General features: G+C 39.7%; 1 protein-coding gene across 1 annotated transcript in view; it reads right to left on the bottom strand.

The window, feature by feature from the left end:
* Positions 1–651: 651 nt before the first annotated feature.
* The window catches only part of DIAPH3 (diaphanous related formin 3), a 160,698-nt gene continuing 133,832 nt past the window's right edge, over positions 652–27,517 (bottom strand). Inside the window, exon 24 of the mRNA XM_066621358.1 lies at positions 652–1,100. Within this exon, the coding sequence (XP_066477455.1) occupies positions 841–1,100 (260 nt within the window). The 3' untranslated portion in view covers positions 652–840. The remainder of the gene's footprint in view (positions 1,101–27,517) is intronic.

The raw sequence follows: 27,517 nt of genomic DNA, 5'->3' as shown, positions 1-27,517 counted from the left end.
ATGTGCTAGATTTTCATATATACGTAAGAGGACTTTTTGCATAGATGTGCAGTGCTGTCTGTACATTATCCATATACGAATGCACTTCCAGCACTTCTTTAATTACCCTCCATCTCACAAGCAATTCTATTATACCTGTAAAATATTCATATATATTCATATATATATATAGCATGCTTTTTCCACTAAAAACACCTACTGCCAACAATATACATAGAATATATTTTGCATTTTTAAAATTCAAGACAATAGCTGAAAATCATTTAAGCACAGAATGTAGTGAAGCAAACATGTCAGTTTATCAGTTTACATATCTACGAGCTTGGGAAATGTCTTCCTTCCAATTCAATCTGAATTGTTGTCAGAGCAGCAGTAGCAAGATATCACAGCCAATTATCATTATACAAGGAACAACTTTATAGTCAGCATGAGACAGTGTGAATTCATACTTCACCAAAAGTATAATGCTGAATACATATCACGTGCATAGGCACAATATACAAAACATACATACATATTCAGAATGTAACAGACATGAAAATCTTATTTTTGGCGCCACTTCAAAAATTGAACCCATATTGGTAGTCACTTCAGAATGCATGTGAAGATCAGATGTGTGAAAGCTCCCCCACATACCCCCTGCATATGAAAAGCAAATATTTCAGCAATGTTTCTCTTGGAATTGCTGATTTCCCTGATCCAAAGGTCTTTGATATGAACAGCCATGCCACTTGCATTATACAGTACATGTTGGGAAGTTGAGTACACTATGGAGAGGACAGTAGCACATACTTGCCTTGAACATCTGAGGGGTCGCCAATATTTGCTTAAGGGGGGGAATTACAGTGCTCGCAGTCTTGCTAGCAGAGCTTGCACTTCAGGAATTGCTTCTCCTTTGGAAGCAAAGCCAGCAGGCTCCATTTCCTTCTCTCTGCTGCTTCCTTCACTACTGACATTCTTCCTCCCAACAGCTTTTTTCTTTTCTGCACATGAATTAGTCTCTAACTCATGATTAAAATCTTTGCTCACTGGATTCCTTGTCAATGTTGCATTCACATTGTGGCGCAAATGAAACTTTTCTGTTGGTGCTTTCTGGTTTTCTGGAAGAAAGAAAACAGGTAAATCACAATTACTTTGCACTTTAACATTTAGATCCTTGAAAAGTGGCAAAGCTGGATAATCTTACATGCAAAAGAGAAAAGTAAAGTGGGACAGCATTTCATTATTGACTCTTGTGAATGCAAATGAATGAGTAGCAAAGATTCAAAGGTGGCATGAGGAAAAAATAAACCTTGAAAATAAACTGTTACCAGAAAAATCTACCACAGTCAAATAGATGACTGGAATTTAAATTAGGCATGCTCAAAGGTATGGACACACCAGTGGGATTTTTAATTTTGTTTCTTAATAGAATAGCCTGAAATCCCTTACTCCATGCCATATCACAAACTGGTTTTGAGAATCCCCTTAACCTTCAGAAGCAGTTTGCTGTGTGACATGAGGTGGTGATCTTCAAAAACACAAGCCCAAAACTTTGGGTGCATGGGATTAGTTGATTGGCCCTTTGGATTCTAGCCTACATTTCCAGAAATCTAGGCTACATTTCATAAAGAGGATGTTGAGCACTTTCCACTCACATTGAAATAACCCCCAATGAAAAGCCTAGTCAATCACAAGCGACTGCCGCTATTCACGAAGCTACTTCTCAGCCCTGTGAGCCTTTCTCCTTCTCAGGATCTGGGTGCCTCCTTTGCCAAGCATTGTGCCTAGTAGCACTGAGTTATGCTTGGTCCCTATGGGGCAGCGGTAGTCTGCCCTACCCCAACCTGCCAAGGTAAGTTGGGGGCTCCAGATGACATTACTTGGCTGCCATGTGGTGCCCGCCCCAGGCAGCCTGGTGATGCCCTGCAACCCCAGGGCTCCTTTCCCAGCAGAGGACACAATTATGTCCACTGATCAGCTTAACAGTACAATTTTAAAGGGATGCTCAGTTGAAAGACCTGATTTTGGAAAGGATCCAGCCTCTCATTTAACTTCTCTATTCTTAAGGTTACATACTTTTTCCTTCCCATTTTTTTCTCTCTATTTGTGTGTGTCATGTGTTATGGCTGTTCTCTGTTCAGAGAGTTTGAGCTAAACCTGCATGCTCAAGATTGTATAGCATAGATAAGTTTCACCTTAGCTACTGGTGATCATACTTCTGGGCAGCATAGTTGAAGAATGAGAAGATGGATTTACCCCTGAAAGGTGCCTACTTCCTCTCCCCTTTTTTCTATAGCCTTACAGGTGGAAATTCAGAAGCTGAAACTTGTCCCTCCCACATATTAGGCTATTGTTTACCAAAAATATAATCTTAGTATAATAACTACAACTGCAGAAAGCAGCACAAAATCAGAAAAATTCTCAGGTCCTCCTTTCCCCCCTTTTTGAAGATTAAAACAATATTCACCTGTCTCCAATCTTGTAGCACCTCCCCAATCTTCCAGGTTTTCTCATAGACAATTGACAAAGGTTCTGATAGTACATCAGCAAAGTCCTTTCACTACTCTAGGATGCAGTTCATCTGTCTGTTCTGCTATCATAAATGGCTGCGCACAACAGCCCAGTGCTCCCGGGACTGGGTTGTAAGAATTGCTTAGCTGGATGAGATCAAAGTCCTATCTAGTACAGGATCCTCTCTCTAAAAGTACCTAATCAGAGACTCTTGGAACTATCACAAGCAAAGTATGAACTAATATACCCATATTGTATTATTTGTCCCCAGGATGTGATAAAGAGGCAGACTGAATTGCAGATTCAGCACAGAACACATGACTTTAAACAATATATAATGCACTTCTTTCTTTTAAGAAATCAAGATGCTGTTCCATCTATCTGCCTTTGGAGTGATTCTTCTGATAGATCTCAAAAGTTTTTTTCTTAAGGCATATTCAATATTCATATAACCTTGAACAAGGCTTGAAAATGGCTTCAACAAACTTGACATGACATTTAGAGTTTTTTGGTTATTCGCTGAAAGATGTTCCATCATCCCAATTGTAATGACTTTGGAGCACAGGCAGTCACTCATGACAGTGTGTTTTATGTGACTGCTGAAAATCCCTACTGAAAACAGCTTGTACATTAAAAGGCTGCTGCTGAAGATATTTACTGCACTGTCATTCCCTGACCAGGGGCTCACAATGATGGATGAGTTTTTTACACAGTTTCTTGGGTAATCTCAACACATTCTAGAAGTATGATCACCTTTTGGCTGTTGGAAGAAAAGTAATGCCCTTTTCTACCTCCTCCTGCACCAGAGAAACAATTGTTACTTAAATTCTAATAACAGCAGAACAACCTTCACTTAGCTTCATTTTCTAGATGAGAAAATGACACAACAAACATATAAGCAGAATTACACACACACACACACACACACACAGCTGAAAGGGATGGCACTAGATAAGCAAGATCTGCTGTTTGACAAACAGAAAAGTTTAAATCTCTATCTCCAAGACAGAGGATTGTTTCAGATCAGATAAGTTCTGAATAAGTTCTAACACACAGCTGTATTGGAAGCAATTCAACTCTTCACAAAGCTACCTGCGTAAAGTTGTTGTGCAGGAAAACTAGTCTTCCTTCTACAATTCCCTCCTTATGTTTCTTTGCTTGGGAATTTTATTTAAAGGGCATTTGAATCTGTGCCCTCAATTACAGTGCTTGTCCAAGATACTGGAATCTAAATGACTCAAAACATAAACTCTCTCATGTAAGAACAAGCATTGTATCACAAAAAATTTAGCCGTGGCCAAGCATTAGTTAAATCAATGAGACACGTCAGTTGTAACTAACTTAAACCTTATTATTTTTATTGGGATTTAGGGCCCAATCCTAAAGGCTCATAGTGCTGGTGCTGAGCTCCTGCACTAGGTATTATAAATGTGTCATAAAGAACTCTTGGAGGAAGGAGCGTTGGTGCTGGGCCAGTGCCACAAGGCTGCCACCCAGAGAAAAGACCACTGGGTGCAATGTGGGCCTTTTGGAAGTGGGGAGGCGTTCTGGGTGGGAGAAGGAACCAGCCCTGGAGGGGATGGGAGTGGTGGAGGCATCCTGCTCCGGATCCTATCCTGTGGCAGGTTGAAAAACCTGACATGGAGATTCTCTCGTCTGCACAGGCAAAATAGCTGGCACAGACTTGAGAAGCCCCATTGTGGGGCTGGCAACCTTACTTGAGAGAAGGGGACAAACATTTCCTTCCTGCAAGACCTCCAGCAGCTTCCCAGTGCCTGCAGGATACAACAGTTGCCATTTTGGGGCTACTGTTCTTCCAGGCACCTAGCAGTTTAGGACTGGGCTGCATCATTAACTTTTTCTGGATACAACCCAGCAGCTATCTCATGTTTATGCTGCAGCTAAGTGTGGAAATATTAACCAATTAGTATTTATACCACCAGACAGTTTGGATTTAGTAACCAACAGGAGTCTGAGAGATCCAGTAAGAATGTTTTATAACTGTTAATTACATTCATATCTCACTCTTCCTCCAAGGAGCTCAGGGTGACATACATGGTTCCCCCTCCTTTCCTTGATTTTATCCTCAAAACAAGCCTGTGGGGCTGAGAGAAAATTATTAGCCCAAGATCACTGTCATTGTGAGACATTATAGACTAAAGGCACTATCCCTGTATAATTGTGTCTCAGTATTATACAAATACTTAACTTGTGATGTAAGGCACATTTGTGTCAACTCAGGAGTTGGCTGGGGTCATGTGGAGGCCTGCACTGGCTTCCAAAGGCCAGATCATGGCCCTGGGCTGCACAGATGGGATATGCTTACGCTGACCCAGGCAGGCTGGCTCAAGGGGTGGAACAGGGTGATGGGAGGGCAGAATGAAGACGGGGAGGGGTGTTTATGGGTGGAGAAGGACAGAATGGAAAGCAAATCGAGCACAGGAGGGGAGGGGATCAGCCATGGCAGTACAGGCTGCATCATAACCTACATCCCAGGCCTTAGTGAAATTAATGGGCTTACATGGACTGCTCAGATTTGTTCTAGTAATTTTGCTGGCAGAGATCTAAGCAGCCCCATAAGAGTGGATGGAGCACAATACGGGGTAAGGGGAAAACCAAGTTATCTAGCTACCTCCTGCCCTGTGCTGGATACAGCACAGGACACCGTGGCCTTCCTGTTTCAATACAGATTAGGATTTGGCTGTTAATGTCTTTATTTTTGATAATCCATTTGCAGTGCCTGTTCAGCTGAGGGGAATTCAGCAAAGTCACTCTCTCCCAATCAACCAACCCTGCAATCATGGTGTGAAGCTAATAGACTGCACTGAGATTTGGTAGGGAATGGAAAAGATGCAAATGCATTAAAATATTTCTTCTGCTTTCTGTGTTAGTGGAAACAAAATGTTTGGTGTCCCTAAATTCAAACCTGTTGACTCCCCCCCCCCACTTTCCAGAAACAAAGCTCACTGCTCTCTAATAATTCTCATGTGTTGGAAACCCTTCAGTAATTTAAGCATAATTAATTTACCAATTATGATTAGCTGTACAATTTTCTTAAAACCAAAAAGTATTCCAGTTCACTCAGAGCTCAAATTTGCTATAATTTTATATTGGTGATAAATTTGGATAACCAGTCTGATAATGTGTGGAAAAAGTCCTTATGCTATGTAACCACATCAACACCATAAACATTTTATATATTTGATCCCCTACTTCCCACAAAATAAACTACCTTTGAAAAATGCAGATTTCTTGTACTGAAGCTGTGTATGTATACACCTACAAGATTAAAAATACATCTCTTATGAGCTATAAATACAATTTGTTTGATTTAAGCATCTAATTCTTAGTTGCGAATAGCAAGGTCTGACATTTTCTACATTGTTAAGTTAATAGCAGCATCTTAGAGCAACTCTAGCTCTATGAATTCTATTTGGAGATCTATTCATAGGGGTTTTAAAAATTTTCTTTACTACCATTTCACTTTTGATTGTTGGAAATTGTGTTTGAAAGGCAGGTTCACAACACGGCTCAGAGCTGAGTCACATTATTTTTTTCTGACTAGGATATACAGGTTGAGTCTTGGTATCCATGAGGGTTTCGTTCCCAGAAGGTTCCCAGAGGGTTTCGTGGACGCCAAAAATCATGTTAAAGGAAATTCATTTTAAAAAATGTCCCTTTGCTCAGCAATTTAAAAACAGCCTTGCTGACCAGGACAAAGGCATCAGGCAGACAATCAATCAATCAGTGTCTCTCCAGGTGCTTATAAAGGTTTCACTCAGAGGCAGCGACTCCTCCCTTCACCGGGAGCCCAGCGCAGGGAAATAATGCAAAGACAAAGTGATAATCACTTCCACTTTGCATTCTTTCATGTGCTCAGGGGGAAGGGAAGGGTTGCTTACCTCAGAGTGAAGCTGTTCTAAGTGCCTGGAGAGAGAATGATTGATTGATTGATTGTCGGCCACCCTCTCCCGCATTAACGAGGCTATTGTTAAACAACTTTTCCCCTTTAATTTAAAGGGCCCTTCTCATCACGCTGGGATAAAATATGTAGATAATTAGGTTATACCTATAATTACTCATGTCAAGAAGAGAGTTTTAAATGTAATGTATGGGGAACTGTGAACATTTCTCTCTGTGTAAATGCATTAGGAAGCAGACAAATGTAACTTCCCAACAAGCATACCTGAGAGAAACAGATGCTTTTTGTGTTTCATAAATTACCATGTACTTCCATTTCCAATATGAACATTAATCTCTAATTTGGAAGAAAAAAAAAGTGTGGCCCATCAAAGTAACTCCTCTATCTAGATTAAATGGTGTTGTGTTTAACAAAGCCTGGGAACTTGCTCCTAAGCTGACAATAACTGTACATCCATACATTATAGCAGCCAAGAAGGGTGAACAAGAAAGTGTGTTATTTCAAACTAATGGTCCACAAGTGTGCCACAGGAATTTGGGGGAAGGTCATTTATTAATAGGGCCAATGGGAGATGTGAGCCCCCACTAGCAGCATGGTGTGCCTTGTCAATTGTCAAAAACCTGGTGGTGTGCCTTGACCGTTTTAGTGCCTTGTTAGTGTGCTGTGAGATGAAAAAGGTTGAAAATCACTGATCTAGACAGAGGAAATACATACATATATAGCTCCATTGCTCTTTAAAGCTAAACAGGCTTTCAAGTAATAAAGAAAATTATGCTCTAATCAAGTACTTTACATTTTTAGACACTTTAAAAAATGATACCAGCCTTGCTTGAAGGTTTAAAATATAATAGACATTACGCATGCCAACCAAAAAAGGGTGGGGAGAGGAAATCCACCAGATTCAAATAGCAAAAATGTGATGTTTTGGGCATATTGCTATATAGATACTGGCACCCTTCTGGTCTGTGGTTGCAAACTAGACTCTTTCATAAAGAAGCATCAAGATGGTGATATGGAATTTCTTCGTATTGAGGCATTGACGTTTCTTAGACCAGTGGTTTTCAGACTGGGGCGTTGTGCCGCCTCAGCCTGAAGGCCCTGGCCTCTTTCCCTTTAAGGGGCGGGGGAACGCAGGGAGGAGGCAGTGACGCAATCCCCAGGATCGCACCACTCAGGAGGGCTGCAGGGACTGGCATGCACTCACCAGTCCCTGCAGCAGCTGTCTGGAGGTGCGGGGAGCCCTGTGCGAGCGTCTGCAGGGCTCCCCAGCCTGCAGAAAGTGAAAGTTGAGCGCAATCCTGGGGATTGCGTCGCTGCCTTCCCCCTGCCCCTGCCAGAATTTACAGCGGTGCAAACTGTTTTAGAGAGTTTGGAAACCACTGCCTTAGACTGAGTACAAGATATAGGCCATCTCACACAGAGTGAAAATGCTGATTCCTCATCTACCTGGATAACATTTTACAATGGACACCATTGCCCATCTGCTAGCAGGCACAGAAGACAAACATCAGGCTTGGAGGTTTCTCCTTGATGCTGACACCAGCTTGCCATACAGAACATGACTACTAACAAACCATAAATAGTTCTTTTTTATGTTTTCTTTTACCAAATTATTTTTGTATAAAATATACACACAAACACAAAGTAAAGATAACGTTTTGGATTTTTTTGTTAGGGATAAAGGTAAAACATTCCATGTAATGTTGCTTTAGTGATCATTGAAATGTTACAGTCACTCCTAACTCCATCTTGGTTCTCCAGTCTAGTTTCAGTGAGGACTTCACCCTGGAGGAGGTGAGATAGGGCCTCCTCAGATAAAGATCATGCTAATAGAGGGCCACTGATTGGAAAGAAAAGTTGTAGCACTGCAGGACATCTATGTGTCTAAGGTCTTGCAAATTTGGGTTCTCTACCTTGACATAGTCTTGCTTGCAAACACAAGTCTTCCTGCATAATAAAACCTAACACCAGTGGACAGGTCTTTTCACATTTCTTCTCCAAGAAGCCTCTCACACCAATGACAATCATAGGTGCAGCTCACAGCTTGCCATATCTTTTGTCCCTCAGAAACTTGTCTGATGGTGGTGTAGTTAGGCCTTTAAGCCCTCCTATAAGGGACACATATTAATTCTACCAAACCAAGGAAAAATCCTGGCTACACATCCAGGAGATCCTGTTGCTATTATTCACCTAAGAATGCCTTTGTATTCTTTGTCCCCTAACTACCCCTGCTCTGGAAGCAGTATTTAGGCATTTTTCACTCTGTTTTTGACAAGGTCTTTCCCACTCAGGAAAGCCTCCTGCCTCCTCCCTCATCTCTGGGCGAGCTACTTTCTCTATTAACCAACAGGCACTTTTAGGCTGTGCTTTTCTCTCTTTTCTTAGGATACGAAGCCACGTGGCCTGGTCTCCCTTCATAGAAGGCCATCATAGCCCAGTCTATACAGCAGATGAAGGAGAGGTAATTTGTCTTCTTCTCCCTCCCTTCCTTCCTCTAAGCCAAGGGTCTCCAAACCCCAGCCTGGGGGCCAGATGCGGCCCACGGCGAGCCTCGATCCAGCCCGCAGCCAGCCTCTTGTCCCCTCAAAACCTCTGGCCCACTTGACTGAACATGATTGGAGCTGTGGTCTGGTTGCATCTGGAGGGTGTTCTAAGGGCCAGAGATATTGAATGAATGAGCCCATTCATTCATTTATTCACTCATCTAAGTTCCATCTCTAATTTATTTATATAAATTTTATATATAATTTTTTTTTCAGGCCCTCCACATCATGCTTGATGTGGCCAGAAGTTTGGAGACCCCTGTTCTAAGCCTTCCAATAACTCATTCTATCTTCTAAAAGCCCCCATTCTCCAATAATTGTTCGAAACCTGCTAGTTTTCTCCTATTGAGTCATCTTTGGACAGTGGACAGTAGGATTTGTGAATGGGGACAACACCCTGGGTGGTGGCGGTGATGTACCATCGCCCCCCCCCGCCCCATTTCTTGGCTGTACCTTTGTATAGAACACAGATATTTCAATTCGGTTTGTTTCATTGCATTCTGCATGAAATTACACATTGTAAGAATAACACCATCATGTTATATATCATTCAAACTGTGATTTTAGTGATTTTTGTCACTAGTTGTGTCACCCCCTCCCCTTGAGGGTGTTAACACCATATAGCAGTGGTTCTCAAATGTTTCGCACTAGGACCCACTTTTTAGAATGACAATCTGGCCAATACCCACTGGAAGTGATGTCATGGCTGGAAGTGACCTTATCAAGCAAATTGAATAAATAATTATAATTAGATTAAAGTAAAACAAATAAATAAGAGGAAGCCAGCCCTGTTCCACCAAGTGAATTTTCTCTGTAGCCTGCTTGCAATACCACTTCCCCCCAAATCAGTAAGATTTTCAGCCCTACCCAGTGCCCAGCTCAATTTAAGTTATGTTTAAACCATATCACTATCAGAATCCACCTGGTTTTGCAAGTCTAAAAAGAAAAAAGCTCACCTTACCAGCTGGTAAGGTTTTTATTTTATTTATTTATTTATTACCAGGGGTTTTTTTTTTGTTTTTTGTTTTAGTGTAGGGGGAGCCTGCCTTCTGGAGCATTTGTTTAGCTCCACGTTCATCAGATCGGGACCATTCTGGTGGCCTGGCATTTCCCTTTGCTTGACCTGACAACGAGCCATGGCACAGATGCTTACTCACAAGTAAATGCGACCATGTGGTTTAGTTTCGCTTTCCATAGGGCTCAATACATTTGTCAGTTTCGAGGGAGGGACTTCGTTCTTAGGTGTTTTTTGGGGGTGGGGGCTATCTTCATTGGATCAGGACCATTCTGGTGTTGTTGGATTCCTCTTAGCCTGACCTTTGTATCTAGTCATCTGGTATCTATATCATCCTAGGAAAGATCCTAGGACAGTGATGGAGAACCTTTTAAAGACCGAGTGCCCAAACTGCAACCCAAAACCCACTTCTTTATCGCAAAGTGCCAACACGGCAATTTAACCTGAATACTGAGGTTTTAGTTTAGAAAAAACAACTCATACATTAACATATTTTACCTACTATTACTTGTAACCCGTAATGAGCTTTTCCTCTAGCTCTAGGGCTACCCAAATCTAGGGGTGCCTCAAGGACTCCCAATCCGGCCTGCAGGGGACCCCCAGTCCCCAGTCTCCCAGTCTGGCCCTCCGGAGACTTGCTGGAGCCCAAGCTGGCCCAACACAACTGCTCTTAGCATGAGGGTGACTGTTCAAGCTCTTGCGTGAGCTGTGGGACGAGGGCTCTCTCCACTGCTTGTTGTTTCACATCTGTGATGCAGCAGTGGCAGCAAAGGAAAGGCTGGCCTTGCTTTGTGCAAAGCCTTTTATAGGCCATGAGCTATTGCAAGACCTTCATTCATTCATACAAGTTCCATCTCTAACATATTCATTTATGTAAATTTATTCAAATTTGAAATGTAAATTCATTAATTCTACCCCCCCCCACCCCAGCACAGTGTCAGAGAGATGATGTGGCCCTTCTGCCAAAAAGTTTGGACACCCCTGCTCTAGACCAAGAGGTTGTGCTACAAATAAAAGGGAAGGGATGATCATGGGATGCTTTATTATGCAACAACCTGAATTCAATCAAAAAGAAGCTAATGCAGGACAGGAAATTTATTCTCTTACACACACACACACACACAAACACACACACACACACACCTGTAAAGCACACCTGTACACACAGAAAACGAATCCAAATAATCTAAACATTGTTGAATTATTGAAATTTCAAGATCTTCAATGCCACAGACATGCCTGTGATGTATTCCACCTTTAAAAGGCGATTGGACAGATTTACAGAGGAAAGGTCTATCACAGGTTACAAGCCATGATAGATGATGGCTTACAAGATATGCAGTTTCCAGGACTTAGAGGTAACCTCAGATGCAAGTGCTTCCTGAGGCATCTAATGGATCTCAGATACAGGTGAGATATAGGAAGCTGAACTAGATGGGTTCTTGGCCTGATTCAGGAGGGGTCTTCTTACGTTCCTATTCACCTTACTACAGGTGAAAATACCAGTACTTTGAACAACCTGCAATACAGTACATACTGCTCCATATATACTGTATCGTGCACCAGAGTGCTTAAAAAGGTACCACATTTGCATGTTAAACAAGGAAACAGCTATCCAAGTACATTCATTTAGGAACATGGAGACCCATAAACTCATCTTAGAATTTGGACACATATCTATATATCTGTGTGTGTGTGTGTGTGTGTGTGTGTGTGTGTGTGTGTGTGTGTACACAGACAGTATTTTGGCAGAGAGTCAGTCGTAATGTAATTAAGGGCTTGATTTAAACAGGAATTAACCATCTTGACTGTAGAACAAATGTGTTTCCAAAACTATTATTTAAGTCACCTCCCTAAAGTATGCAAATGTAGTGAATGTAGTGAACTAAATTTACATTGGCCTCAACTGCCTACTCATCTCTAGTTCAGTAAGATGTCATTCAACAATTTTCTGCTTTGAATGATTGCCTGGAAGCAGAAACACTAATGTTCTGGCTTTTAAGGAAATTTCAATTCATTTCATATAGATATACAGTAACCACACTTAAAACAAGTTCAGCCAGTTAAGATGGACAAGGCAAAACACAGGAGACCCTCAATTTCATTAAGGGCACTGTAATGGAAATGTACAACATCCCTCAAAGAGATAGGGTGTGGTGTCAACAGTGGCCCCTTGCCTAGACAGGCCCAAGAAGCATGGGTTAAAACCTAGGCTTTCAGCAATGGGTGTGCTGCACAGCTGCACTCACTAGAGCAGTGATGGTACACTGGGCAAGGCACTAAAATGGTCAAGGCGCACCATCAGGTTTTTAACTATAGACAACGCACACCATGCTGCAGGTGAGGGGTTGGCCGTACTAATAAATTCTCCCAAATTCTCATGGCACACCTGGGGACCAATGTGCCACAGCGCAGTGGTTGAAAATGTGTGCACTAGAAGCAACAAGGTCTTCAAGAATAAAAACAGCACCTGGAGGAAGGCAAGTTTGTGGGTGTAAAAGGAAGGATGTTGCAGACTGAGAGAGACAAGGAAGGAGCTTAGAGGAAAGCGGACTAATGGTCTGGCTAACTGATTAACTGACTGATCAACTAAATGGAGACTATGGGAGACTGCTGGAACAGAGACTGCTGGAGACTAGTGTTTGCCTGTCATGCCCAAGAGCTGCTGAAAACCAAGGCATTGCTGTGGTGGCCAGAGTAGTTGCTGGTGGGAGAGGGAAGGAAGGAGGAGCTCTGAAGGTTGAATAGGTGTGCTATCCTGGTGGTAGGGCAGTAATCAGCAGTGCTTACTGCAGAATAAGGGCAACTGTTACCCTGCACATGCCCGATCTTGTCTGATCTTGGAAGCTAAGCAGGGTCAGGCCTGGTTAGTACTTGCATGGGAGACTGCCGGGGAATACCGGGTGCTGTAGGCTTATACCATAGTCTTTCGAGACTGAAGGTTGCCAACCAAGGGCTATTTTGAGTGAAGAGGGGAACTAATTAGCTTAAAGTAGGCATAAGACCAAGTTTGGAACAGGAATTTGGCAAAACAGGCACTTTCATAAGTAGCATCCTAGGACAGTGCTTCCCAAAGTGTGTGTTGTGACCCACTGGTGGGTTGCAAGCCCAAGCACAGTGGAACATGATCTGGGTCTGCCTGTGTGCTGGTGCCATTACTTACTGGAGTCACCAGAAGCCTCTCCCAGCTTGGCGACCCATTCTACAGGCCTCTGAATGGCTCTCGCAAGCCTCCGTAAGCCACTTTTGGTTTTCAAAAGCCACTTTGTTTGCTTCCGAAAACCAGAAGCAGATTACAGTGTTTCTGATGGCCATTCAGAGGCCTGAAGGAGGCTATAGATCAGGCCACCAGGTTGACAGAAGCCTCCTGCACCATCAGGAGCATAGTGACCCACCACAGAGGATGAGGTGGGTCATGAGGTGCAGGAACCCTGGTTCTAGTGCATACAACAGAGGCAGCCTCACGGGCTCTCCTTTTCACCTTTCTGTAATAAATTCCTTTGTTTGCACAGAGGCTAACCAAGATTTCCATCTTATTTTGGGATTAAAATAGATTCATAGTGGGTTTGTAATCTGCTGTTTAGCTGCAAATCTGTTTGCCTGGTGGAAGTTCTGCCTAGTAGTTTTGGTGTGATACACATTAAAAACCACATGGGCAAACACCAGTTGCTTCTTACCAATAAGAGGATGGTATGATACCCATAGCCTTAGAAAGTTATGGAATACAGAGTTGGCTTGTCCTCTCTTATATAATCAATGGAAACCAGTTTTAATTAACATAACTGCAATAACTATGGATCTTAAATTGTGATTAATTCAACAAAAATCTTTTTAGAGATTACTGGACACCACTGAACCTATGTAATAAGGGGCTAATCAAAGAATTTAACTGTTGGCATTGTAATTTATTAGGAGCATCACTACAGCATATGATGGGGTCTTTTAAATCTTTTAAATAAATGAGATGGCATCTTCATCCTGATAAGAGTCTTATATAGTTGATGATTAGATTATGAATTAGGAAGGAAGAATAATCAACTATGGTCTCAACTAATTCTTTACATACCTGCTATTCCTCCTCCTACATCCTTAGCTATCACATTATGTTGCTTGGTCCAGGTTCCACTTTTCCTATTTCCAATAGCTCCCAAATATCAATATTATTCTGTTATTTTTTTCCTTCTTTGCAATAGGTGTTCCAAATAAATGTGTAACATACGTAATGTTAAAAAAAATTATTGCTCCAAGATGAATATTAACTAGACTGAGCTAGCTTTAAGAAATGAATGGTCCACAAGAACCAAATGTGCAGCATTATTGGGGCTTAGCAGTGGATGTGAATTCCTTGGATACAAAAACAGAAATATAATTAATTAGCTGATATCAAAACCTGTAGCAATACTAGACTTTAAATTTGAAATATTTTCAAGTAGGTAACATAATTCTTGGATTTCAAACTAAGAATGCCTAAAACCTGAAAGAAAAAAAATACAACTTTGACTTAATTCAGAAGTATTTTTGGTTGTTGGCCGAGTTTTATGCAAAATTTAATCAGTTTGAATAACTTAGTAAGTGCATTTCCATAAATATAAAAACAGGAGCTAATAAAAAGATAACTACCTTAATCATCCTTCCATTTTCCAGCAAATCATAGCCAAGTCCTAAGGATAGTAGAGTCTGCTCTAAAATTCAATCTCTTCACTTAATTCAGATAGTTACATAGAAAAATACAATACTGTAGTTTCCCCTAATGAGAAATACATACTGTAGCAAGACAGACAGTGCTTATTAGGTAAAACTTTAGTGAAGGTCATTGGGTTTTTTTTTTTTTTTTAACAAAAAGAAAATTAGCAGCATAGAAATTACTCTTATCTGAAAGAAAATTACTGTTCTAACATAGGCAAGCAATTAAAAAGATATGCACTAGTACCCCTACAGTAATTTGTGTGGGTTTTTTTTTAACTCTGTTTTTAAATTCTTCCACAGAACAACAGGAGCACTACAATTTTTCTTTTAGAAAAAAGCAGCCTTATTTTAAATTATATAAAAGGATCTTGAACACTATTTACAGGTGATTTTCCATCTGTGCTTAAAAGTCAATTCTATTTTAATTGCCTTTAAGCTAATTGACTTCTTTCTGCTCAGATACACTGTCCTTTTTAGTGACTCTAATTGCTTTTAAGGTGACACTAGGATATAATGCTGCAAAAATGATATAGCAGAACAATAGTATGTTTAGAGGAAAGCTCATTTAAATTTTTTTTTATTATAGTTATATAAGCATTTGGTTGACTGCATACAGAACACCAAACAGCTATTACTAGAATACTATTAGAATAGAAAATTGAGCACAGTTTAAAAAGCTGTCACTTGGTATAATTACGGTTTCAAAACATAAGGAATTGTTTCTGGGCAACACTGACATGTTCCCTGATGTTAGCTTTGTTTTTTACCTCTCCCTCTTTTTTAAAAACATAAATGTTGCTACAGAGATAGGAAGGACAAATATCTGCCATATAACTCAGAATTCTTTTACAATGGGTTCATTCATATTTATAATACATCTGCACTGTTGATGCAATCACTTCAGACCTCACCATTATTTCAAACCAATCCATAACTAAGAAAAAGGCAGGCTGTTGACAGGAGTTAATGTGGGTTTTATTTTGCTTACAATTGCTTTCTAATCTACTAAATGGCTGTGAAAATTGATGCACTGTTCAAAGTGCTTTTATACTCTACTACAGATAAAGGGCTGTTGTACTGCAGTAATCTCTGTAATGCTAAATTGAATTTGACAAAGTTCTTTGTTTTCCCAATTTTAATGTAAACAGGTAAGACAGCTGAATTTATATTAATGTAACTGAAAGTATATCAGTTAACTTTCAGTTAACTGAAAGTTAATTGAAAGGAAGACCAAAAGTTACTGACACAAGATAACATAATTTTAAAGAAAAAAGTCTACATCTACAAAACTAGCACCACCAGAAGTGGGTGTGCACTGGAAGCTAAGCACTCTTAAGGTATTCCGCAAAGGACAGGATAGGAACACCCACATTGTAAACAGTTTTGTATAATCTAGTTTCCTGGCAAGATCTAGCCAAGGCATTTGGTGCTTGATGTTCATACCTAAATGCTGTTTAATATTGTGTCATAATATCATAATCAATTTCCATCAACTCACAAGCATGCCCAGTAGAATTTAAGTTGTTCTAGAGACCCAGAAGTTTCTATGGGCAAAGAGGCTGACTCTTTGCTAAACTGGGCAAAGAGGCACCTTTTTAAAGTGGTGTACTCTTATATTTAGCAAGGGAAGAGCAACTGTTTCTTTTCACCCCAACATGGCATCTTTTCTGGTGGCTGTTGCTGCTACCTCTTGTTTATTTTTTTAAAGGTTCTGAGCCCTTTGGGGACAGAGAACCATTGATCGATTAATTTTAATATATAAACCATTTAATAAACTACTCTGGTTGAAAAGCAGTATATAAGTATTCATCATCAAATTCTAGTCAAAGTAGTCCAATTCCCACTGCTCTTATAATCAGAATGGCCAAAGACTGACTACCTTTGTTTGTTCATCAGGCTCTAGTGACTACACTATGTGTAGCTGAGAAGGATAAGGATTCAGAGTGACTGGAAAGGGGTCTGCCAAGTAGTATAGTAACAGCTCCCTGAAACACACACAATGCCTGCTAAGTAGAGTGGTGGTGATCAGGTCAGGCGCACTATTGAACAAGCATAGCATTTATGGAAGAAATTTTTTTTTAAAGTTTGATGCAAAAAGGAGTCATATTTAGAAAATTGTTGCATTTCCTGAAAGAATTACCATGCTAAGTAGACTGCAGTGCTCTAGGTCCTTGTTGTGCCAATGACAAAATAAGTGTATTTATAGAGATAAAACAATCATGACATCCAGACTCTAATGAACATGGGACCCACTGTGGGGAGGGAGCTTGGTTCCTAGAGAGGTTTTCTTCAACTGTTCTTTCGCATGTTGAATATACCACAATACCAATACAAGAGATTAACACGAAATCTTGTTAAGCTGGGAGATGCATACTCCATTCAATTAACTTATATTGCCTCAGTAGAATTATTATAGAACAAGCATTAGCTGGGAAAAAACCAAAGTTGGGGGGGGGGACCCTGGAATTCAACATGCAGGCAATGTCAAATTCTAAAGAAATTCATAAGTAAAAGAATTCTAACTATACATATGCATTAACTGCAAACATTAGATTGCTTGATACTCTCAACAATTGGTCTGATTAAATAAAATATTACACCATCAAAAAGAAATTGACATTGCTACTCAAACAATCACCTCTTTTTTTGTCTGACTTGCAAAATACTGCAATGAGTATGAAGGAGAAAGTATGAGCATTGATTTGGTGTTGGTGTTTGGGGTTACATGTTTCCATGACCTCCTCCCTGATTTCAGAACATTTAGTAGACACTGTCTCAATTCAAAATCTCTTCAGTCATGAAGGCTGTAACTAATATTTTCTGCCCACAAGAAGAACTAAAATTCATGTCATGAGGTACGTGCAGCACTGATAACTAAACAATTAATAGTGTTTATATAACTGAGCACTGATGCTACTTGGTCATATAATATAAATTTATACTTCTGCTCAGATTTATCTCTTTTGATTCTGAAGTCCTGCAAACACACACTACTTCACTGTGGGGCTATGTAAAAAGCCTTTTTGAAACAGGAATTGGCATCAAACAATTTTTATATAATGGACAAATAAGGCTGTACTCTATAATAAGCACTAACAACAATTCTTCATATGAACACCATAAAACATTTATTTTCAAAAGTGGCACAACACTTTTGTTGAGTATAAGCTATATAAGCTTGATTTTTCGAGTAAGCTCAAAAGCTTTCGCAGCCTTACTCTCTGAAAAATAAAGAAGATATTGCAAGGACAGGAATAATGCAAGCTTACTCCATGTGCATCAGCTCCAATATGGTGATTGTAACTAGCACCTAATTAGAATTTCTATGCCCATTTTAATTAATAGAAATGTAACAATTTGCCTCAATAAAAAATTCATATATACAGACTTCTCAGGCTAACAGATGAACAAGCAAACAAAACGCTCTACAAAATCCTTGGCCAACATCAAGTACATCAAATAAAGCCAATATTCTCCAGTTGTTCTATTGCTGTCACCTGTACAGAGCCTTGCACAAAGCAAGGCTGGCCTTTCCTTTGCTGCCGCTACTGCATCACAGACATGAAACAACAAGCAGTGGAGGGAGCCCTCATCCCACAGCTCCAACAAATCTCCGGAGGGCCAGAGGCTCACTGGAGACTGGGGGCTCCCTGAGGGCCACACTGAGGGGCCTCGAGGGGTGTAAGTGCACCTGGGTTTGGGCACCCCGGATATAAATCATTAGCAACAAATCAGTCCATTTTTGCTGTTCTTCAGTTAACTTCCATGCTACAGCTTCGAAAAGATATGTATTTGTGGATTCAAAAGAACATACATACCCACAAATATCGTTGTAAATATAACATTCTTACAGCCCAATCCTACTCAAACTTCCAGGTCCAATGCAACCATGCCAACAGGGCATGCACTGCATCCTGCGGTGGGGGGGACGGGACATCATGAAGTCCTCCTCAAGGGAAGGGATTATTTGTTCCCTTACCTCGGGGCTGCATTACAGTGCTGGAAAGTGCTGGAAAGTCAGTGCTGGAAAGTCAGATAGGATTGGGCCCTCAATGCCCTCTTCCCAAAAAAATCATATTTCTAAGCAACACCACATCATGTGTGTGTTGCTTTCAACTTACAGTATGTAAATGCCAGCATTTAGATTCTTTAATTAGTCCTTTACTATAAATATGTTGTAGCGTCCAATATACCATGAAGAAAATTATTTGTTGAATTAATCACAATCTAAGATCCACAGATATTGCAAGAATGTTATTTGAACTCTCTTCATTTTTTTATCTTGCTTGCGTTTTATGCTGTTTTGTTTCTAGTATGTTTTTCAATTAACTGTTTTAGTTTTGTCAAATTGAAAGCTGTCTTGTGCACCCAACGCTATGGGAGAAAGGTGGGATATAAATCTTAACTAAATATTGTGCTATGCCCTTTTATGGAAGAGAATAAGAGGTGCTGAGATTTAGAAGCAACATACTGTCATTAGCTTTTTTCCTAGCTTATGTATTAATGCTAATTTGTCTTCTATAAATAAGAACATGTCATACAGAAGGGAAAAAATCTATTTAGAAAGCAACAATAAAATACCCAAATTTGTTTTTTGGTAGATAGCAGTTAGATCTCAAATTATATATAAGACTGCTATAAAATTCAGTTTGGCTAGAGTAGAATGCAGATCTACACTAGAACTACATACGCAGGTGCTTGCAGGTAAAATTAACATGAAGGGTGTGTAAATTTCTCTTATGGAGCATCTTGAGAACTACTTTGTTTTGCAGAGGTATTTGCTGGTAATTCACTCTGCAAAGCTCCATTTGTACCATTTTTAGAAAGACAAACAACACTTGAAGGCATAATTTTTTGCTTAATTACCTAAAGAGGTTCAAATCATTCATCTGGGGATTCAATAAAATGTCAAAAAACACAGCTAGTGAAATGATACTTTGATTTGCTGGAAACCTTGAAATGCTGGAAGAGAGCTTTTGAGTTCTTCTCTTAAATAGTTTGACTTCATAACAAGAAAGAGAAGAAAACTATATTGCATTGGGAAGGGTATGCTTTACAGTTTTAGAAGCAATGGTTTAAAAGGACCAAAAGGGTAATCTATTCCAGTTCTCTGACAAAAAAAGGATAACCACGCACCCACTAGGTTCCACAAACCTAATCCAGATCACAGTGAGAGGTGCACTGCATGAAATACTAACAGTGTAATGGCACTTGGGGACACTGTTAAATAGTCCCTTTAACAACTGAAAGGCAAGCAACGGCCATTTCTGAGCTCCTTGAAATACATGTACATATATGTATATACATACATATATATATATCTTGAAAAGAATTTTGACCAATACTATCACTTCATAGCTCTCCAGAAAAAGGCAGAATATTGATATAAATCAGAAGTAGAGAAAGACAAGATGGTGCAATTTTTAATAGAATTGACTCCTGTACAAGTTCCCTATTTCTTTGCCAAATATATTTAACCCAGCCCCATATAATGCTATGTTACAAACATAGGAGACTGATTTATACTGAGTCCAATGATTGGTTCATCTTGCTCAGTACTACTGCCATCAGCTCCATCAGGGTATCAGATAGGAATTTTTTGTCTGCCATACCTGAAAAGATCAGGGATTGAACCTGGAACTTTCTGCAGGTAAAGCAAGTGCTCTTCCACAGAGCTACAACGTCTCTCAGAAAGACAAACACTGGTCAAGGTACTGAGCGTTATTTAGAAAGACAAAGCACAGAAGATCCTGAATCGAAATCTGAAAAAGAACAAGAAATCTGAAAAAATATTGTTTTATCTCCTTTTTGTGGTACTTTTAAGACTTATCAGAAGTGCTCAAGGACACATGTAACAACATAAGGACATGGGAGGAACAAACATGTAAGCAGGGACCATAGCTGTTGGCTCAGGAAAGCCACAACATAGAGGCAGCAGGTTAGGCTCCCTATAATTTTGAGACGAGTCACAAACATTGACTTAAAACTGAGTTAATTTAGCCAAAAATCAGTCATGTCAGGGAGCTTGTTTCCTGACACATAAAACTTAACTGAAAACAATGTATCCTCAATCTTTTTTCTTCCTCCAGTATTCTCAATCTACTCTAAACCATAGTTCACTCTAATGTATGCACTCAACCTAAGATTTATAACCGGTCATGAACCCTGGGCTCAGATCCTAGGAAACAAGCATACCCTGGCAATTGTGTTATATTGCAGCTTACTCCTGATCCATCACTAGACCAGGGAGGGCCACCCCAAACTCAAGAAGGTACATCATCACAGGACCTGAGCCTCCCTTCAGTGATCTTTGGGCCCAGCTGCCACATGCTCTTGCTATTGATTGTGTTTTCGCTGCTTGTCTGTGAGAGTGTGTGGTAACTGAGCCCAAAGATCACCAAAGGGAGGTGGGTTTTTTGCATTATATTTATGTCAACACATCATCTGGAACTTTCATAATACTGAGATCCAGGTAAGTGCAGTTGCTCTGAGTGCAATCTGCAGTAGGGATGCCTCTTCCCTTAATTGTGGCTAAATGTTCACATCTGCATCAGTCCAAAGACTCACTCAGACTGAAATCATATGCACATTTACCTGAAATCAATAGGACTTAAACTCCTGAAGGCAACATATAGCAACAAATAGGGAACAAGGAAAAGTGAACCTAAACTGTAATGCCCCCTTCCCAGGTCCCTTTCCTAATATAAGAATGGTCTCGCTTAGGAAGACTAAGGGCATAATCCTAGCCAATATTCCAGCACTGACCTAGCCATAATGCAGGCCCAAGGTAAAGTAACAAATATGCCCTTACTTTGAGGAGGCCTCTGTGAGCCCCCCTTGACTGCCTCCCATTGCAGGATGCAGCGCAGGCTGCACTACCACAGCAATGTCAGTGCTGGAAAGTTGGTTAGGACTGCACTCTAAGTTTTGTTTCTGTAAGAAGAATGCATAGGTTTCTAACAGCACAATCTTATATGTATCTACTGAGAAGTAAGTTCCACTGAGTTCAAAGGAACTTACTTTCACGTAAGTGTGCATATGATTTCAGCCTGAATGAATCTTGGAACTGATGCAGATATGATGATTTTTTTTTTATTTTTTTATTTTTAAGTTTTATTAAAAGCAAACACACACACAAAATTAAAAAGACATTGCAAATTATGTTACAAGTGCAGAGATCTCAAACTACATTTCTTTGTTCTACTACAAAATCATACAAAAAATGATCAAATCTTAAACCATCTACACTTATTATAAAATGCATTTTCCACACAAATAAAAAATTAAAAAAATAAAAATTAACTCCTATCTACTAATCAAATGCATAGATTTAGCCCCTTTTCTCCTCAATGCGCAGGAAGTCCATGAATTGTTTCCAATTATCCATAAAAGATTTCACTGACTTGTCTTTAAGAAGAATTGTAAATTTATACATTTCTACCAAATCCAATATTCTTGCAGCAGCTATCATATATAGAAACATAGTTTTCTGAATCGAATCATCCAATATTCCCAACAAAAAAAGCTTCTGGTTTCATTTGTAAATTTACCTTCATTTGTAAATTTACCTTCAATATCAACTGCATTTGCTGCTATGTCAAAGTCCAGTATTTTTTCACTTTTGTACAGGTCCACCTTATGTAACAGAACATTCCTTCTTGTCTTTTACCCTTCAAATATCTATTTGGTACATTTTCATACATTTTTGCCAATCTACCTAAGGTCAAATACCATCTATACATCATTTTATAAAAATTATCTTTAAGGTTTACATTCAAAGTAAATTTCAATCTTTTAATCCACAAGCTCTGTTCCTCTTCGGTCTCATATTTTAGCAATAACAGCATTGTCCATCAGACTCTCCTCTTCCTGACATTAATCCTGTTACACGTCTTCTGGACACATCTTGTCCTCCTGAAATCTGAAAATAACAGCCTCCAGCTTTCCCCATCTAAACATAAGCTTCCTTTTTTTCAGCTCTTCTGTCAAAAATATATAATCCTTCCTCTTCCGTAGGATTCTAAGAGGGATCTCCTTGAAGATTGTAATATATATTCCTTCAGTCTGCAGACTTGTTTTTGCATCTTGCTGTAACACCTTATCTCTTAGTTTCTTCCTAGTAAAATGGATCAGAAATCTCTAGCAGCTTTATGTAGTGTGGCAAATCTTTTATTAACTCTATAAACCTGGTCACCTTCTGAATCAATTATTTGTTCATCTGTTTGCAAATACTGAGCTAGAACCTGTACCATTCGCTGTCTCAAATCTTCTCCAGCTCCTCCAAAATTCTCTGGTACGGCTCAGTATCTTTTCTTTATTTGCTTGCTCTATCAGAGATATCATATCCAATGTTTTCTCTTGTTCCGAACTCAGGACTTCCATTCTACAATCAATGACACTAACTCTGTTCTGCATCTCCTGTATCTCTTGATATGTTTGACGGATTCTTCCAGCTGAGTCATATCCTTTCCCAATTCCATTTTCAGGTCCTTAAGCTCTTGTTCAACTGACTCTATTTTTGATTCAATTTTAACCTGAAGCTGCTGAGACAGGTGCTCCAAAAATTCCATACTCTCTCTTTGGAGTCTGTGTTGGTGATCTTGGCTGTTTTTGTTGTTCTTTTGCTTGCTCCATAGTATTGGCTCTTCTGCGTGCTGTCATATTGATATTATCCCAATTATGAGAGCATATATGAGTCGAGTTTTGTGTATCTCTCTCTCTCTCTCTCAAAAAATTCCAAATGTAGTTCCACTTTTCACCAGCAGATGTCACTTTCAATCGAATTCAACAAGTTCAATCACTATAGCAGTGGTTCTCACAGCATCGGGACCCACTTTGTAGAAAAAAGAATCTTGTCAGGACCCACTGAAAGTGATGCCGTGACCGGAAGTGACATCATCGAGCAAGGAAATTTTTTAACAATCCTAGGCTGCAATCCTACCTACACTTACCCAGGAGTAAGTTCTGTTTACTATCATTGTTAAAAGCATATACATACCTTAGATACTTGCCTATAGTACGTGAAATTTTTGCCAAGTAAGCAAGCTCAAATTATCACTTCGCCTTATCTCTGGGTCAATCAGAGGCCAAAGCCTTTCAACTCTGAAAAGTTTCGTAACTCAAGGGCAGACAGGCGCCAAGTTTCTCAAGCAGGAGGCAGGCACAGCTCCTTAGAAGCAATTTGTTAACCTTTTATTCTCCTTCCTTCTGCTGCAGCCTGGTTCCGCTTTGCAAATGCTTGCAAAGCAGGTCTGTTTTTTGAAACACCAGGATGGGAATCCTCCTTTCCATTTGAAGCAGGCTACAATTCAATGCACCCTTATTTAAGAATAACACCCATGGAAAGCAGTGGGTCTACTTCTGAGTAAAAAGGGTTGCAAATATATGCAGCTGCATCTCTCTGCTGTGCTCTGAATTGCACACTCCCAGATATGTGTTATGGGTTGTATGTTATACATAGAGCTTCTGGCTTAACACACCAGACACCTTAAAGATGGATTTGATTCATGGTTCTCCTGCAGTGGTTCCCAACCTTTTTCACTTGCATATCCCTTGGCAGCCCATTTCCATAAATTGTACTCTTCATATTAGCAAAATGTTTGCAATTAATAATACAAGCCCTCATCTCCTCTATGTGAAAGCTCAGACTTCATGTATTTATCACAGTGTTTTCTCTTTTTATCCGTTTGAAGACCAGAAGACTCTGCCTTTGCACTGTTTTACACCAGAAGTGTGCTGAGAAATTCTGGGTGATTGATCACTTTCCATATTATGTTTCAGTTTTTTTACTGTGCTGGTTTTCAATCATTGGTTCATACATGAATTGATGACCAAAAACTAGATAGTGGTGGGGCTTCACAGCCAACTAGCTACCTCCCTTCCTGCCTTGCTGGTCCTTGCAAGGCATTCCTGTCTTGCAAGGCATTCTGGAGCACAACCTGCCTTTTTCTGCCATTATTCCATTCCTTTGCAAGTACCCCTAAAGGTCCTGTTGAGTGTCCCTGGGAGTACATGTATACCAAGTTGGGAACCACTGTTTTACTGGTATGTTGTTTACAGTGCACTTACTCTGATAGTGCTTACAAAAAGGTGATGAAGACCAGAATTTAAAAAGAATAAAAATGTACTTTATGATCTTTTACTATGTTTTTAATAAATTAGAGACTACAGTTCTTAGGTAACAATTAGTGGTAGGTTAGTTTTCAGGATCTAGCCTTGGGTAAAATCAGACAAAACTATAGTCAGACACCCCCCTAAGTTTAATCCCGACTTATCCAAGGTTCATAGAAAATTCCATGATTGTTGACTCAAAACCTGCCCTCGACTTATCTGTGGGATCGACTTATGGTCGAGGGTCTGCGATTGTAGTCTGTTAGAGGTACAGGTCTGTAACATTTGCAGTCACATGCCATGGTAGCATCAAGTCTAATATATTAAAAATGAAATAATGAAATGAATGGGGACCCACCTGAAATTGGCTTGCAACCCACCTCGTGGGTCCCGACCCACAGTTCGAGAAACACTGCTCTATAGTTTATAACACTCTATGTTTAATAATTAAGTTCTTCCGTTGTAAATTTCATTTACTTGAAATTTGTAAGTTATAACATATAAAAGTAAAAATAAACATCCCAGATATCGTAATCATTAAAGTCAATAAAAAGTCATTAATCAATATAAAAACATCCTAATAAAGCACTTGGAGACCATTCAGCTGTTAGAAGCTTTCAAAACACATCTCTTCGTCAGTTTGCTTGCTACGCACACTCCCCCCGATTCCATTCCTTCCGACCCGTGAGTAAAACTTTCATCTAAATCTAAATCTCATTAAAATTCTTTAAAGTTCTTTAATTGGCAGTCTTATCTTGAATGTCCAAACAATCTCTATAAATCTTACACTTCTCTGGCACTTGCAAAAGCGAAAGTAGTAAGTTTCGGGGGAACAGTTAGGCTTTGTCTCGCCACTGAAGACCCAAGCTAGATGATTGTCCTTCTCTTCCGTCACTCAAACTAAAGAGGGATTTCCCAGTCTTCGCCAGAAATACCCCCCAAAAGGAGCAACCTCCAAAGAGTTGTAGGTAATCTCTTGTTTTCTTGTTTTAATCCAGGGAAGTCCTCAGCTGCCAGCTGGCAACAGCAGCTGGGTTAAAGTCTCCTGGTGCTTTCCCAAACTGGAAAGTTCAGTCTGCCATGTTGACTCCCCCATGCTATCTCCTCCAGATGTGATAATTTAACCATGGCTAAGGGATCAGGAGTGGGTTGCAGTATAACACAGTCTCCAATCTCCAGATGTGATAATTTAACCATGGTTAAGGGATCAGGAGTGGGCTGCAGTATAACAATCTCCAGGGTGTTAGAAATCTAAGTATTCTTCATGCAGAGGCAAAAAGTACAGTGTAATCCTAAACTGACTACTGTTGCTAATGTGCCATAAGGCTTAGGGAGACCTCCACTAGCCTCTCCACTGGATACAGCAGAGATCATTTCAGTGCTGCTGCATTGTGGCACAGAAAATTAGTTAGGATTGAGCCGATAGTTTTGCTAAGCTAGACCTTTCTTAAATTAGCAAAGGGGCTAAACTGCAGTTTAGGCTCTCTTTCCCTTGCTCCCTATTTGCTGCTATACTTTGCCTTAGCATATTTGACTGGAAATTCCCCATATTATGATGGCATGGGGGCAAGCCCTCTCTGTAGTGGCACCACAACTGTAGAATTCCCTATCAGAGAAACTATTAACTTTCCCTCCTTCATCATCCTTCAGCAAAGGCTCAAAACATTTTTATTCTTTTACATTTGGGTGATGTGTCATTGTCTGTCCCTGTGTCTCTATGGTTATAAATAGTTGCGCTCCTCCAATTTGTTGTTGCCCTTATGATTGTATTTACTATTTTATGTATTGTATATTTTTAGTCTTGAGTTGTAAGCCACCTTAAGCATTTGCTCTGGCATCAGCAAGGTGGCATATAAATCTTTAAAATGAATTAATGCATCTGTGTTCCATCCAATTAGCACAATTATTAGTTTTGTGCTCCAGTCTTCCTTTTCCGACTACATAATTATGCTGCACATCCCTATTTTCATCAGACTCTAGAAAAATGATTGGAATCTTTACAATCAGCATGAAAACTAATCCAAGTTGTATTCAAATTTGTATTCAAATTTGTTTATTTACTGATAGCAACATTCAACATTCAGCTGATAGCAAATCTTCCAGAGGAACATTCAAGAATATAGCAATAATAATAAAAAAATTCAAAGCAGAGCAGCATGTGAATTTCAGTTTGCATAATTACTACTGTCCAGAAGCTGAATCAAAAAGCCAGGTCTTTATACATCTCCTTAAGGAATGTACAGTAAGTCAACTGGGCACTCATGGGGAGGGCACTCCATAAGGTTGGCACCTCCACCAAGCAGGCCTAACCCCTAGCAGCCCCTCTGAAGGCAAGGGCAACCCACTTTTACCTGGAAAGAAATAAAAAAAATTCAAAAATAAAATTGCATTCCAGAAATGCACATTTTAAAAAATGATCTGGCATTTGATCATTTTTAGTATATTTAATAAGAGCAGACAGACAATAAATTGGGTTCATTGTATTCAATACGTCTTAAATCTCAGATGTACACACTGTATCACAAACTATTTCCAGACATTATAGCAAACTCCTATTGCTTGAAACAATAAGACTTCAATAAGCATGTATTTAATACGTTGAACTGCAATGCATCGGAAGCAATTCACAATTAAAATGTGTTTAATCAACATAATACGGCAAACATCTTTAGCTATCCATAGCAAAGCCAAGAATGACATATACCCTGTAGATATTTTACAGAAGTTGGCAGGATTAACTGGGCTGCA

This window comes from Tiliqua scincoides, chromosome 3 (genome assembly GCF_035046505.1).
Source record: "Tiliqua scincoides isolate rTilSci1 chromosome 3, rTilSci1.hap2, whole genome shotgun sequence".
NCBI lineage: Eukaryota > Metazoa > Chordata > Lepidosauria > Squamata > Scincidae > Tiliqua > Tiliqua scincoides.
This window is presented reverse-complemented; position numbering and strand designations above follow the sequence as displayed.